The sequence below is a fragment of the Bufo gargarizans genome, chromosome 10 (genome assembly GCF_014858855.1).
Source record: "Bufo gargarizans isolate SCDJY-AF-19 chromosome 10, ASM1485885v1, whole genome shotgun sequence".
Lineage (NCBI taxonomy): Eukaryota > Metazoa > Chordata > Amphibia > Anura > Bufonidae > Bufo > Bufo gargarizans.
This window is the reverse complement of record NC_058089.1, coordinates 66,528,146-66,544,034: the sequence shown is the minus strand read 5'-3', so window position 1 is coordinate 66,544,034 and position 15,889 is coordinate 66,528,146. Positions and strand designations below refer to the sequence as shown.

The following is a 15,889-nucleotide window of genomic DNA, read 5'->3' as shown; positions in this document are numbered from 1 at the left end:
GGTAGAGGACATTCAAAAACCTCAATCTATTCAGGAGGAGATGTTTGGGGGTCTAAGGACCAAAATAGCCAAAGTGTTCCCAATTAATGAAAACATTAGGGATATGATCTTAGAGGAATGGTCAGACCCTGAGAAGAGACTATGGCGATCCAGTGTCTATTGTTTTATCTGGCAGAGTCCAAATATTTGAAGAGATCCCTAAGAGAGACGTGCAAGTGGCCAAGGTCAATTTAAAAAAAAAACTGTGTGCCCTTTGAGGATGCATTACAATTGAGAGACCCCCATGGAGAGGAAAACAGCTTATTACGCAAATCTTGGGAAGCCTTTATGTTTCATCTTAAATCTAACATCGCTGCGAGGTCCATGCACATCTGGCTGAACGAACTAAAATCCCATTTGACGAATAAGACACCCAAGGAGGCGATAATAAATTCTTTCTCCCTACTTAAATCTGCAACGGCCTTTTTGGCAGATGCTTCCGCAGAATCCATTAGATTTTCTGCTAAAGATGCAGGTCTTTCTAATGCGGCACGTCGTGCCCTTTAGATGAAATCCTGGTCCGGGGGATAAAACTTCAAAAATGAAATTATGGTCTATCTTTTTTTCAGGTGATTACGTCTTCGGGCCAGTCTTAGACTTGAAAAGGCTTCTGACAAAAAGAAGGGATTTCCTGAGGATAGAATTTATAGGAGGAAAGTGCCCTTTCGTTCCTTTCCCGGACACAAGATCCTTCAGAGGGAAAGGGAAGTCAGGCTGCTGGAGTTATCCCAAAGGAGGTAAAGGGAAAGGATTTCTCCTTAACCCCCAGAGTAAACCCAGTGGTAAACAATGATGCCAGAGTGGGGGGAAGACTGAAGAATTTTCTATCTGCCTGGGAAAATATAACCTCAAATCCCTGGGCTCCGGAAGTAGTTAGAGCGAGCTACAAGATAGAATTTTTTTTCAGTACCCCCCAAGGAGATTTCTGATATCCAATCTGGGTTCGAGGCAAGCTCAGAGCGGCATTTGGCAAAGTATCAGCAAAGTATCAAAGACCTCATAGGGCTAGGTGTCATAATTCAGGTCCCAGTCTCAGAACAAGGTCAGGGATTTTACTCCAGTCTCTTTCTGGTAAAAAAGAAAGAAGTATCATTCCGTATGATTATAAACCTGAGATTTCTCAACAAGTACGTTACTTACAGGAAATTCAGGATGGAATCCTTGGGATCTCTAATTCCTCTAATAAAAAAAAATAATGCATGGATGTGTACTGTGGATTTAAGACGCTTACTATCACATCCCGATCCACCGCAGCTCTCAAAAATTTCTAAGATTTGCCAAAAGACCAACGGGGCAACACGTGCCATTTTCAATTTACGGCTCTTTCATTTGGAATTTCCTCGGCTCCCAGAATATTCACCAAATTGGTAATAGAGATGGTTGCATTCTTGAGACAGAGTGAGCTGAATCTGATTCCCTATCTAGAGGATTTCTTACTAGTAGGAGATACGATAGATCAATTACGAACAGATCTAGAGATCTTTTTATCTACTCGTCTGGATCGTCAATCCACAGACATCCTGTCTACATGCATCAACCAGAGTACGGTTCCTGGGAGTGATCCTGGACTCGCAGTCACAGACCACCTTCCTGCCCTTAGACAAGGTTCAGGCTTTGGGGGGAAAAAAATCAGGTCCTTCCAGAGGAAGAAAATCTGTTCGGTGAGAGAGGCTATGAGTTTGCTGGGAACATTGACAGCCTGTCATCGCATCAGTAATGTGGAGACAGCTGCATTCTCGTCCCATGCAGTCCTGGATTCTGGACATCTGGGACAAACAATAAAGGTAGTTAGACTGCAAAGTTCACATTCCAGGCTACGTAAAGACCTCCTTAAGGTGGTGGAAGGTGAGCAACAATCTCACAGGGAGTGAACTGGAGGAAGTCTCCATTTGTCCAGATAAAGACCGATGCCAGCCAGTCGGGCGGGGGTGCAAAATTTGGGGACTCCTGTTACCAAGGTTCCTGGGCCCTTTCGGTAAGCAGACAATCCTCAAATTTCATGGAGCTAAGTGCAGAGTGGGAAACCTTTAAAGGGGTTGTCCAGGATTGAGGACTTTGTTACATTAGTACAAGACAGACAAACATATAACATACATCCATGGCCTACCTTTTCCACATGTTTCTCAAGCCCCGTGTTCTTACAGGAAATTCTTTGCCGGAAGTCAACTTTTCTTAGACTCTGTGATGTACCGGGTCCCTTGCAGGAGCGCTGAAGCCTCTTCTTCCGTGATGGGCGGGCTTTAGCACTGCTCTAGCCAGTGAAACGGCTAGGGCAGCGCTAAAGCCTGCCCATCAGAGCCGGTGACGTCACCGAACACACTGCCCGGCGGAAGCCTCCGCCGGGCAGTGTGTTATTGTAAACAAAAGAGCCTTTCCCCTGCACGATTTAGCATCGGAGCATGAACTGATCCGATGCTCAAGTAAGGGGGGCTGCCTGGGTGAAAATAGGTTTGTCCTGTTCAGCTCTGAACCCGGACAACCCCTTTAAAGATGACAGAAGAAACTCTCCAGAACCACCACCACAGCTTTTAGCTGCTTCTTTGATGTGGACTTAGCAAGCCAAAGGTGGATCAGAAGATTCATGAGAGCTGCAGCTAGACTGAGACCCACACTAAAATCACGATTTCCTTCCTGGAACCTTAATACTGTTTTAAACAGCCTAACCAGGAGTCCATTCGAACCTCTGGAAGACTGTCCGCTCAAATTTCTATAATTTTAAAACAGCATTTCTGATTGCAATCTCGTCTGCAAGAAGGCTGGGTGAGATATAGGCTATTTCAATTAGGGAGCCCTATTTCAGAATCCTGGAAGATAGGATAATACTCAGACTAGATCCGGGGTTCCTTCCCAAGGTAGTATCCGACTTCCACAGAGATCAGGAGATCATCCTCCCATCTTTTTGCAATAATACAAAAAATAGCGGGGAGACTTCTTTTTACACCCTAGATGTTGGACAAGCGGTTCTAAAATACTTGGAGGTCACAAAAAACTTTAGGTAGTCCGATAGTCTTCTTTTTCAGCCCTCAGGAATAGGTTGTCTAGATCTTCCATTGCTAGATGGATTAAGTGCACAATTTCCCATTGTTATACCACTCAGGGTTTTTCTTGTCCAACTAACCTAAAAGCTCATTCAACCAGAGCTATGTCCTCTTCACAGGCTGAAAGAGCAGGTGCCTCCTTGGAAGACATTTGTAGGTCGGCAGCCTGGTCCAGTGTACATACCTTTTTATAAAACATTACCGCTTAGATGTTTCAAATACTGCTGATCTGTCTTTTGGACGTAAGGTCCTTCAGGCAGTATACCCCTTGATATTATAATTTTGGATCTCTCCTTGTGGCAGTCATAGTGATATGGAAAATCGGAACTAGACTTACCGGTAATTCGGTTTTCATGAAATCACTATGACGGCCCATTATTCCCTCCCTAATTTAATTTTTTGTGTGGAGGTATGAAGCAATACCTTCTATTTGTATAATAAGTTTATATTGTTGTCTCCACCTTCACTCTGATAATTTTGGAAAGCACTGGTGGAGGGAGGGGGGGGGCGTATTAACCTTTCTCTGTTCCTGCCCCTACAGAGTTTAAGGGTCAATCTCCTTGTGGCCGTCAGGGTGATTTCATGGGAATCAAATTACCGGTAAGTCTAATTCAGATTTTCTGCTGCGGCTCAAGGGACATGTCCATGCTCTCCCTGTCATAACTCAGGAGGCAGTTGAAGAATGAAACTGAGCATGTGCGGCCTTCTCAGTGAGCAGGTCAAAGAAATATAAAACAGAGCAGGCGGCGCTATACAGAGCTATACAGATACATTTTATTAAATAACTCAGTGACTATACTGAATATTTAATTACATGCAATTACAAAAGTATTTAGATCCAGGTGCTGGACGATGGATTGATGTTAAGGGGATGTATAGACCGGGCTGACAAGTAGGGTTGTCACGATATCAAAATTTTGATTCGATTTCGATACCATAAAAAAGTATTGTAATACTAGATACCATTCGATACTACGCGAAAAAATAAAACTCCAAAAAAGCCGCGTGCATTCCGCATTTTATGGAACGTCCGGCCCATAATCGAACAGTCCTATCCTATTTTTTGTGGGAACAAGGTGACCAAAAAATGGCGAATCACACAGTTTTTATTTTGTATTTATTTTCTGTTACGGCGTTCACCGCATAGGAGATATTTTTTTAATAGTTTGGACTTTTCAGACGTGGCGATATGTAATATGTTTATTTATTGTTTATATAATTTATTTGTCAAATTGGGAAAGGGTGATTTATACTTAATATTTAGGTGGTTCTTTTTTGTTTAGTTTAGTTTTTTACTTTTTATTTGATAACTATTTGATACTGCCACCAATAATTTAATACAGGGGGGGGGGGGGGGGACCTACGCCACCAATGTTTTTAATAGTTGGGGGGGAGTGAGAGGGGAAGAGGAGGGGAGGGGCTGTGGCCACTACCCACCAATGAAGATAACTAACGTTTAACCCCTTACACCTTTTCACTGCGGTCACTAAGGGGCCATAGGCTGGTCCGGAGAGCGGGGACCCAGCTCTCTTGAAAGCCGCGGCCCTGCTGTAACAGCCCCGACCGGCAGGAATGCCGATCCGGGTTGTTTAACACTTTACATGCTGCAGGCAATGACGCTGCATGTAAAGTGCTGACAGAGGGAGCGGACTCCCTCTGTCTCCCATCGGCACCCTGCAAATATGATGGCGGGGTGCCGATGTGTGTGAAGGCTGGCAGGTGTGTGATGTAGGACGTAGACTAGCCTTCAGTAATTTCCAGCAGGCCTGTTGGTCAATGTTGGAATAGCATTGCCATTAAAATGCAATGCACTATAGGGGTAGTTCATTGCATTTTAAAAGCATTCAAAATACTGTCTATTATAGTCCCCTTGTGGGACTGTTAAGTGGTAAAAAAACACATTTATTATATTTAAAAAATCGCATTTTTTCCATTGAAAATACACTTTTCAATGAAAAAAATTGCAAAAATAAATAAATCTCCCCCATATGTTTAGTATTGCTGCATCTGTAATGACCCAGACTACATAAATGTCACATTAATAACAAGCGATCAAAAAGCGTCATTTACTTCAAATCTATACAAATTAAAAATACACGTTGTCCCGCAAAAATCAAGCCCTCACACAACTCCATGGAAAGAAAAATAAAAAAGTTATGGGTCTTGGGAAGCAGCAATGCAAAAACATTTTTCTTTCAACCCCTTGGCTAAAAGAGTTTTTTTGTTTTTGCGTTTTAATTTTTATTTCCTGTTTTTCCATGAGCCATAACTTTTTTATATTTCCGGTCACATAGCTGTATGAGGGCTTATTTTTTGAGGGACAAGTTGTACTTTCTAATGCCACCATTAATTATGGCATAAAATGTAGTGGGAAAGAAATTCCAAATGTGGTGGAATTGGAGGGGGGGAAAAAGCAATCCCTCCACCGTTTTACAGGTTTTTGTTCCCACAGAGTTTTGTTTAAGGCAAAACTGACCAATGCCCTTCATTCTCTGGGTCAGTAAGATTACAACGATACCCCATATGTATATGTTTTTTTTATGTCTAAATAGTGTAAAAATAAATTTAAACTTTGAGAACATATTTAATTTTTATTTTTTTTACATCACCATATTCTGACCCCCATAACTTTTTTTTTATACTTATGTCTACTGAGCTGTTTAGGGGCTCATTCTTTGTGGAACAATCTGTACTTTTTATTGATACAATTTTGGAGTGTATGTGTGACTTTTTGATCACATTTTGTTCCATTTTTTGGGGTAAGAGAAGCAAGGAAAAAAATTGCAAATCGGCCATTTTGACCCTTTTTTCCGTTATGTTTTTCTATTTTAATAGTATGGGCGTTTTAAGTAGTGTTGATACCCATGATGTTTACAGATGAAACTCGAAAAATGTGAATATCGTGCAAAAGTCCATTTATTTCATTAATGCAAATTAAAAGTAATTGCATTAATGCAGCTTAAAATTAGAATTTTGTGAAAAGGTTAAATAGTCTAGGCTCAAAGTGTCACACTCTAGTCAGCTAATTAATCCATATCCCCTGAGCAAAGGGTACCTCAAAATTGATACTTTGGGGTTTCATATTATAACAAATAAAGGCTTGAAATATCTCGCTTTGCATGTAATGAGTCTATGTCATATGTTAGTTTCACCTTTTAAGTTGCATTACTGAAATAAATGAACTTTGCAAAATATTCAAATTTTTCGCATTTCACCTGTGTGTGTGTATATATACATATATATATATATATATATATATATATATACACACACACACACACACACACACACACACACACACACACACACACGTGAAACGCGAAAAATTTGAATATTGTGCAAAGTTCATTTATTTGGTTTTATTTGCCATTTTACAGTCAATTTTGCTTATTTCTTATCCTGGCCTGCCATCTGGTGGCCAAAATAAGAATTTCAGCAAGAACACTTTCAGCCTTATCTGCAAGGCTGAGAGTGTTCAGCCCAACTACCACTGCTCGAATTGGCCACATGGGGCAACGGTAGGAAGCCCGGTGCCGCACCTGAGGGGTTAACTGCCGCGGATCACAGCTCCCTGTCATAGAGGTTAGGTGCTGGGTATGCGATTCTGACGCCAGCAACCGCCTCCTTTATTTGCATTAATGGTTTAGTTATCTTCATTGGTGGGGCAGTGGCCAAAGCCCCTCCTCTTCCCCTCTCACTTGTCATTGGTGGCACGGGAGGAGGGAGAAGACTCCTTCTTTCGTGTGCTGCTGAGGGAACATGGAGTGTGCTGAGAGCAGCATATGTCATGTTCTGTGATACTAGTAGTATCGGCCTAGTATCAGTAAATGGCAAATCCCGGTATCGAATTGATACCGTTACAAAAGTATCGATTGGGTATCCATAATTTGATACTCAGTGCAACCCTACTCGCAAGCTGATCCTGTTCTACAAACCATGGGCTCTGGCTGTATAACATGGCAGATATCTGCTGCTGCTCATTGGGATAGGCGTTAACTCTGATACTGGTCATTTAACCCCTCAGATGCAGCAGTCAGTAGCGACGCTGGTCTGATCTGTTTCTATGGCAAGCTGGGGCCTGGTGAAGGCTCCCAGGCCTGTCATAGTAAGCTGCCTTTTAACCCCTTCAGGACCTTAATCGTACATGTACAGCGGAAGTCCAGTCTTTAAACATGGCGCCCGCTCGCACGTGCAGCAGGAGCCATAACCGCCGGGTTTTTGCTAATTTAAATAGCGGAGACCCACGGCACATGTATGCAATCAGCCATAATGCAGTCCAGAAGCGGAAGCCGCACTCTTTTGCTCCGGTAACAGCGTTCTCCGGTTGAGATTGGGTACCTGTTACATTGCTGAAATAGCCCGAAGCCTCCAGCAGTCTTCGCAGTCTTTTTCAGGAATATACTAATGCAGGCCACTAGGTGGCAGCACTGTATTGTTATATTGCAAATTAAGTGTTCAATGATGGCTATATAGCCATCAATGAATACAATGGGCAATGTAATGATTGCCAGTTATTGTCACCCAAGGTGACTTAAAAAAAAAAAGTGAAAAAAAGGTTTTTAGAAAATCGATTCACCCTCCTTTCCTTAAAAAAAACTAAAAATACTTAACCAATAATAAAAAATAAACATCATGGGCATCGCCACGTGCGAAAATGCCCATACACTCAAACTATAAGAATATAAATGGCATATTGGCCATTTTTTGTCACTTAAACTCCCCAATAATTTTTTTTATAAAAAGTGATCAAAAAGTCACACATACTTCATATTGGTATCACTGAAAAGTACAGATTGTCCTGCAAAAAAGGTGCCCTCACACAGCCCCGTACACATATCTACAAGAAAGTAATAGGGGTAAGAATATGGTATGTTTTTTTTTTTTCTCAAAGGTTTTATTTTATTTTATTTTCATTATTAAAACGCAAGAAAAATTATATAAGTGTGGTATCGTTGTAACCGTACTGACCTGAAGAATGAAGGTAACAGGTATATTTTACCGCATAGTGTACGGTGTAACAAACATTAATAAAAACCTTTGTCAGAATTGCATTTTTTCCCAATTCCACCCCATTTGGAAAAAAAAATATCTGCTTCCCACTACATAATATGCAACCGTAAATGGTGCCATTAGAAAGTACAACTTGTCCCACAAAAAATAAGCCCTCATAAGGCTACATGAATTGAAAAATTAAAAAGTTAGGATTATGGGAAGTTGGGGAGTGTGGAAAATCTCAGAATAGTACTAATAAAAGCTGCAGCTTATCCTGCCAAAAACACACTCTCACACAGTTCTGTAGCTAAAAATATAGAAACTTATAGCGATGTAAAAATAATTTTTTCAAACATTTTCATTTCTTTACAGTAGTGAACATAACTGTATAAATGTGGTATAGCATTGGAAATTAAATGGTTCTGTTAAAAAAATATATATAGTAAAAATAGTAAAAAATTTGGTAAAACAGAGTTCAGAAACCTGGTCAAACGGGTTTCGTTACACTCTGCAAATAAGGACATTAATTAACAGTCCTGAATCTAATATGGACCCAGTGCGCAACAGGTAAACCTAAAATAGTCCAAACTAGTCCAAGGTATTGATCTTGAATTGGGAGAAGGAAAAAACTAAAATGCAAAGGCAAAAATTAGCCCATTCTATAATGGGTTAATGTAGAATTAACAAAGTGTTAAATGATAGTTTTGTAGAGGGAGCATCATGCAAAAAGAGTATGATTATATCCTGATACAAAATCCATTAGTTCCTATATTTTATTCCCTCTGCAAAATTCCTTAGAGCTGATTCTCTCTGCCCATGAGGCCAGTTGTAGAGGGCATTGGTTCTTTAATGCAAACCTATGTCAGTGGCTGGAATTCCTTCCCAAGCAATTAGTCGTTGTCCAGCAGATCTCCAAGCATGTCTTGGAAGTCTTAGCATAGTATAATGGGAGATACATACTGTTGGCTAATGTGTGACATAGAAACCTGATATGCCTCCACTCCTCATGACTTTGCGTTGACTGCTTTCATATCATTTTTCTCCAATTATTGCCATGTCTTAAAAATTATTATTTTGATTGTATTACAGTATTTATTGTTCCATAATTATTTTGTTTGAAAACGCTTCTATATTCAGCTAATTTGAGGCATTGGTGATGCCAAGTTTTCACCATCGCTTGCAAACCTCTATTTAGCATGGTGGGAACATAATTTGACTTATCCATTCAGAACCCTTTTGACCAAAGCATCCTCTAGTATGGCTGCTACATTGGCATGTCATCAGTGTTTGATCATCTAATGTGGTGACCAGACCAGAATTTTACAAGTCTTGCAATTTCAAATACACATTCAGTTGTCACCATGAGGATATACCATTCTAAGATTTAAACGTTAAAGGACTGGGTTTTTTTTGTTTTTTTTTTTTCATTTTTGTCTCCCTGCCTTCCTGGAGCCATAATTTTTTTTGAGATAGATAGATGTTTGAGACCTTGTTTGTTGTGGGACAAGCTGTACTTTCTAATGTCACTATTTAATATTGCACACAATGTAGTAGGAAGCTGGAAAAAATTCCAAATGGGGAGAAATTGGAAAAAAACGCAATTGCCCAATAGTTTTATGGGTTTTTACATTTTTGGATTCCCTATGCAATGTTTTAATATATAAAAAAAAGTTAAGCTTTGGGAAAAATGTTCTTTGCATTGCCATATTCTGATCCCCATAACATTTTATAGAGCTATGTGAGGGCTCATTTTTATGAAGGCCAATGTGTGCTTTATTGATACCATTTACATATGTGTACTTTTTATTCTTTTTTTTTTTTTTTTTTGGGTGGAGGTAAAAAAGATAAAAATCGGCCATTTTGATTTTTCTTTCAGGTACGACCTTCACCAAAAGTGATAAATACATTTATATCTTACTAATTGTTATCGCCAATCACATACATTAGCTCTGGGTGTCTGCTGTGCGCGCCAATAAAATAGACATTGTGTAGGGGGGTCATTTAATTTCTGCAAAATTCCTATGGTGTAAAAATGCTCACTTAATACCTTGAGGGTTGTAGTTTCTAAAGTCGGGTCACTTCTTGGGGGTTATATTTATTCTTTTACCCCAGAGCCTCTACAATTGTCTGCTCAAGATGCGTAAATTACCACATTGGGCCTCACATGCACATGGTGCGCTTCTATTCCTACACCCTGGTGTATGTCCAAGTAAAAGACATGTTAAAAAAAAAAAACATGTAGGGTGAGTCTAAAACCAGTTTTGCAAAACATTGATGGGGTTAAAATGCTTTCTACACCCCTTGGTAAATTCTGTTCACTGTGCGGTTTCTAAAATGGGGTCAATTCTTATTAGTTATTTCACCTCTGAGCATCTGCAGTTGTCCGCCAGTGTTGTATAAATCACCAAGCCAGACCTCAAATGTACATGGTGCTCTTTCTCTTTTGAACTCTGCAGTGTGCCCAAGCAGCAGTTTATGACCACATGGGTACGATAAAATATGGGGTGCTTTTTCTCTTGTTACCCCTATGAAAATGAACCATCAACCGGAGTTTGTATGTTCTCCCTGTGTTTACATGGACTTCCTCCACAACTCCCAAGAGATAATGGTAGATAATTTAGTTTGTGAGCTCCACTGGGGACTTTAAGTGACGACAATGATTGTAAAGCTCTGCAAAATGTTTTGGCGCTATATAAGCAAATAAATAATAATCATATTGTGCACAGATTTGTGAATCGTTTTGTCATATGACTAACATCTGTGTCTTCTTTTCTTGGAAGGGTTTTTCATCCCTGGCTTCCCCAAACTTCAAAGATTTCAAAGTCATCATGAACAAATTCTCAGCAAGCTTTTCCCCAAGCTAAAAAAGCATATGGTAACATATTTGTGATATGGTTCTTATGTAATGATTTGGGATTTTTGTTTATTTTTCTTCAGTTAAAAAGGTTCTGCTTAAATAAAACTGTCAGAATGATGAGAAATGCGTTGATGTGGTATAGAAAGGGATGCAAATGATCCCTTAACCAGCTCTTCTTCTAATGCCACAGATGTAAGGCAGCTAACCTATAAGTCAATGTTTAACCCTTTTAAATATGCCTTGAAACATAACTTATTAAATAAGCCAGCACCTTATCTGCAGACAGCTGTTTCGGGCTGAATCCCGACTTGGGCCTCTCACCCAGTTAAGCCAGTGCAATATAGTAATAATGCCTAGTGAATGATCTCTTCACTGATTGGAGGTTGGTATTGTAGTCTAAAACAGTAAATAGAAGACAATAGGGAGGAAGGGGTGCGGGTGCAGCTTCTCAGTGGTTGAAGCAGCATGAGAGAGGAGGGGAGCAGAGATATCTAACTGGCTCACAGCACTGCTCTTATATAAAACAAGGATGAGCCATTTCTGGTTAGCAGCTATGCAGAGAAAATATGCCTTTACAGAAACCATTAGAGTGAAGGTAAATGATCTAGAGGTGTGTACAGTCGTGGCCAAAAGTTTTGAGAATTACATAAATATTGGAAATTGGAAAAGTTGCTGCTTAAGTTTTTATAATAGCAATTTGCATATACTCCAGAATGTTATGAAGAGTGATCAGATGAATTGCATAGTCCTCCTTTGCCAAGAAAATTAAAGGGACACTGACAGGCCCAATTACCATATTTCGGTATATATATGTCAGTACAGGTCTTATAAAGTCTATTAAAATCATCTAAGTAGCCCCCCTGTCCACCTTATAAATAGGGAAATATAAAGTTTTATAACCTGCTTGTCCGGTCACCAATCTGCCAAGGGGCGGCGTTTCATCTGAAAATGCGCCCAGCCAGCCGCTCCCAACTGCCGTTCTGAAGCTCCGCCCAGCTCATCAATATTCACTTCGCTGGGCGACGGCTACAACTCTCTCCACGGTCACGATCCTGCGCATGGGCAATCGAATCCTCCTGGCATCGTTCATGTCTACTCTTATGCGCCTGCGCCCCGCTGTGGTTAGATCGCGCCTGCGTACACACCCTGCCTGCGTCCCCGAGGCCGCTGCAGCCTCTGCCTCATGCGCATGCGCCAGGCACTGTTCATAGCAGCGCTTCAGAGCGCCGCTCACTCACATCTCAAAAGGGGTTAATAATAGGTGCCCATGCGCAGGATCGTGACCGTGGAGAGAGTTGTAGCCGCCGCCCAGCGAAGTGAATATTGATGAGCTGGGCGGGGCTTCAGAACGGCAGTTGGAAGCGGCTGGCTGGGCGCATTTTCAGATGAAACGCAGCCCCTTGGGCAGATTGGTGACTGGACAAGCAGGTTATAAAACGTTATATTTCCCTATTTATAAGGTGGACAGGGGGGATACTTAGATGATTTTAATAGACTTTATAAGACCTGTACTGCCATATATACCCCTAAATATGCTAATTGTGCCTGTCAGTGTCCCTTTAACTTAATCCCCAAAAACCTTTCCACTGCATTTCATTGCTGTCATTAAAGGACCTGCTGAGATCATTTCAGTAATCAGATGAGAATGTTGACTAGCACAAGGCTGGAGATCATTATGTCAGACTGTAATGGCATCATATAAAAATTTCATACAGTGTAGTAGGAACTTGGAAAAAAAAATATGCAAATCCTCTCTAGTTTTATGAGTTTTGTTTGTTTTGAGGAGATATGGTGGTCTACAGTGTCAAATGCTGCAGATAGATCAAGGAGAAGTAGTAAAGAGTAGTCACTGTTTTTAGCTGTCTGCTCATTTGTCATTTTGCTGAGGGCACTTTCTGTAGAATGGAGGACGCAAAAACCAGATTATAATATATCAAGGAGATAGACCAGAAATCACGAATGAGGTGACAGTAGACCAGATGCTCCAGGAATTTAGAGATAAAGGGGAGATTAGAAACAGCTCTGTAGTTAGCTGCACAGGATGGGTCATGAAAAGGTTATTATTTTTTTTTTTTATATATAATAGCGTTATGAAAAGTGTTTGAAACGAAGAGTGGGAGATAACAGAATCCAGGGCAAGGGCTCTTTTATTTACAATAACCTACTACTGGCCTGAGGCTTTTGCTCAGCAGTGTGTTCGGTGACGTCACTGGCATTGATGGGCGGGCTTTAGCTGTTTTACAGGCTAGGGCAGCACTAAAGCCTGCTCATCAATGCCAGTGACGTCACCGAGCTCCCTGAGCAGCCGGAAGAAGAGGCTTCAGTGCTCCTTCAAGGAACTCGGGAAAATGCCTTTGCCCTGCGCGATTTAGCGCAGGGCAAAGGAGAGCATCGGAGCATGAACTGCTCCGATGCTCGAGTCAAGGGGGCTGTCTGGGTGAAAATGGGGATATATCCGGGTTTAGCAACACGAAGTATGAATGAATGGCTCCTCATAAATTTTCTTTTTGGTTTTTAACATCCTAAAACCTTGTGGTTGTATTTTATAGGACAAAGAAGACATGTCCACTGGAATTTATACAACAAAGTGGTTTCTGCAATGCTTCTTAGATCGGGTAAAGACTATAAACCTACTCTCTACTTTTACATTTAATGATCCTGTCTTATGAAATGGATTATTACAAAAACTATAAACTGCCACTTTCATTCTCTGGGACAGTACTAGTGATGAGCGGCAGGTGTCATATTCGAATTTGCGATATTTCTCGAATATTTCGTAGAATATTCGCAAATTCGAATATTCGTTAGGAGTAGTGTTGATTGGGAATTTTCATGATGCTAATTTTCGTAATGAGAATCAGTGAGATTGTGAAAACTCAGATCCGATGGTATATTCTAACCCCCAGGCGTTCCCATGGTGACGGGGACGCTTGTCGGGGAGGAGTATGCCAAAGTGGAACAACTGTGCAGGTTTAAAAAAAAAAAAAAAAAAATTCTAGAAAACGAATATATTTGTTTTTTAGAATATTCGTAATATTAAAAAACAAGAATATATAGCAATATAGCAAATATTCTAAAAGAAAAACGAATATAGAACAATTTAGACAATATAGTTCTTTGTCTAATAGTTGTAATTTTTTTCTTATCTGAAGTTCAGATTGGAAAAAAATGACAACTATTAAAAAATATTATAGCACTATATTAAGCTAAATTCTTCTACATTCGTTTTTTTTCTGAATATTCGCTATTTTTGTTTTTGAATATTACGAAAATTCAAATATATAGCACTATATCGAATATACAGTTGCAAGAAAAAGTATGTGAACCCTTTGGAATGATATGGATTTCTGCACAAATTGGTCATAAAATGTGATCTGATCTTCATCTAAGTCACAACAATAGACAATCACTGTCTGCTTAAACTAAAAACACACAGATAATTAAATGTTGCCATGTTTTTATTGAACACACCATGTAAACATTCACGGTGCAGGGGGAAAAAGTATGTGAACCCCTAGACTAATGACATCTCCAAGAGCTAATTGGAGTGAGGTGTCAGCCAACTGGAGTCCAATCAATGAGATGAGATTGGAGGTGTTGGTTACAGCTGCCCTATATAAAACGCACACCAGTTCTGGGTTTGCTTTTCACAAGAAGCATTGCCTCCTGTGATATTTTTGTTGAGCAAGTTTTTACGGACATGGCAATACCTAATATGTATACAATATTTTTAATTTTTTTACACAATAAAAGCATTTTTTTTATCAAAAATTATGTTTTAGTGTCTCCATAGTCTGAGAGCCAGTTTCTTTTATTTGTTAGCCAATTGTCTTAGGTAGGATCAAATTTTTTGCCGAATTAAGTGACTGTCTGGTACTTTTTAGGGGGGCATACGCCTTTTTGATTGCTTGGTGTTGCACTTTTTGTGACATAAGGTGACAAAAAATGGTTTTTGGCACTATTTTTATTTTACCTAATATGTCAACTTTTTATTTATTTCACTTTAACACAATAGTATTTTTGAAACAAAAGAAATTATGTTTTAGTGTCTCCATATTCTGAGAGCTATATATATATTGTTTTTTTTTTCTTCATTTTTGGGGAGATTGTCTTTTATGTAGGGGCTCATTTTTTTGCAGGATAAGGTGACTAGTACCATTTTGGGGGGCATACGCCTTTTTGATTGCTGGGTTTTGTAAGGTGACATATGGCCTTTTTTGGCACAATATTTATTTTTTAAATCGTGAATAAAAACTGAATGCAATGATGTGGAGGTGCCAACTTCTAATATTTTATTCAGAATAGAAGATAAATCACGGAACAAAAGTCTAAACTGAGAAAAAACTGAGGGAAAAATATGTTAAATCAGAATTTCATGGTGTCAACAAATCCCCAAAAAGTTGGGACAAGGCCATTTTCACCACTGTGTGGCATCTCCCCTTCTTCTTACAACACTCAACAGACGTCTGGGGACCGAGGAGACCAGTTTCTCAAGTTTAGAAATAGGAATGCTCTCCCATTCTTGTCTAATACAGGCCTCTAACTGTTCAATCGTCTTGGGCCTTCTTTGTTGCACCTTTCTCTTTATGATGCACCAAATGTTCTCTATAGGTGAAAGATCTGGACTGCAGACTGGCCATTTCAGTACCCGGATCCTTCTCCTACGCAGCCATGATGTTGTGATTGATGCAGAATGTGGTCTGGCATTATCTTGTTGAAAAATGCAGGGTCTTCCCTGAAAGAGATGACATCTGGATGGGAGCATATGTTGTTCTAGAACCTGAATATATTTTTCTGCATTGATGGTGCCTTTCCAGACATGCAAGCTGCCCATGCCACACGCACTCATGCAACCCCATACCATCAGAGATGCAGGCTTCTGAACTGAGCGTTGATAACAACTTGGGTTGTCCTTGTCCTCTTTGGTCCGGATGACATGGCGTCCCAGATTTCCAAAAAGAAC

At 40.0% G+C, this 15,889-nt stretch overlaps 1 protein-coding gene across 2 annotated transcripts in view; it reads left to right on the top strand.

The window, feature by feature from the left end:
• Window positions 1–15,889, top strand: part of LOC122920194 — a 161,186-nt gene that overhangs the window by 129,895 nt on the left and 15,402 nt on the right. For both annotated transcript variants that reach the window (XM_044269471.1, XM_044269472.1), the window contains 2 exons: window positions 10,850–10,944; window positions 13,476–13,541. In XM_044269471.1, coding sequence (XP_044125406.1) covers window positions 10,850–10,944; window positions 13,476–13,541 — 161 coding nt within the window. The remainder of the gene's footprint in view (window positions 1–10,849; window positions 10,945–13,475; window positions 13,542–15,889) is intronic.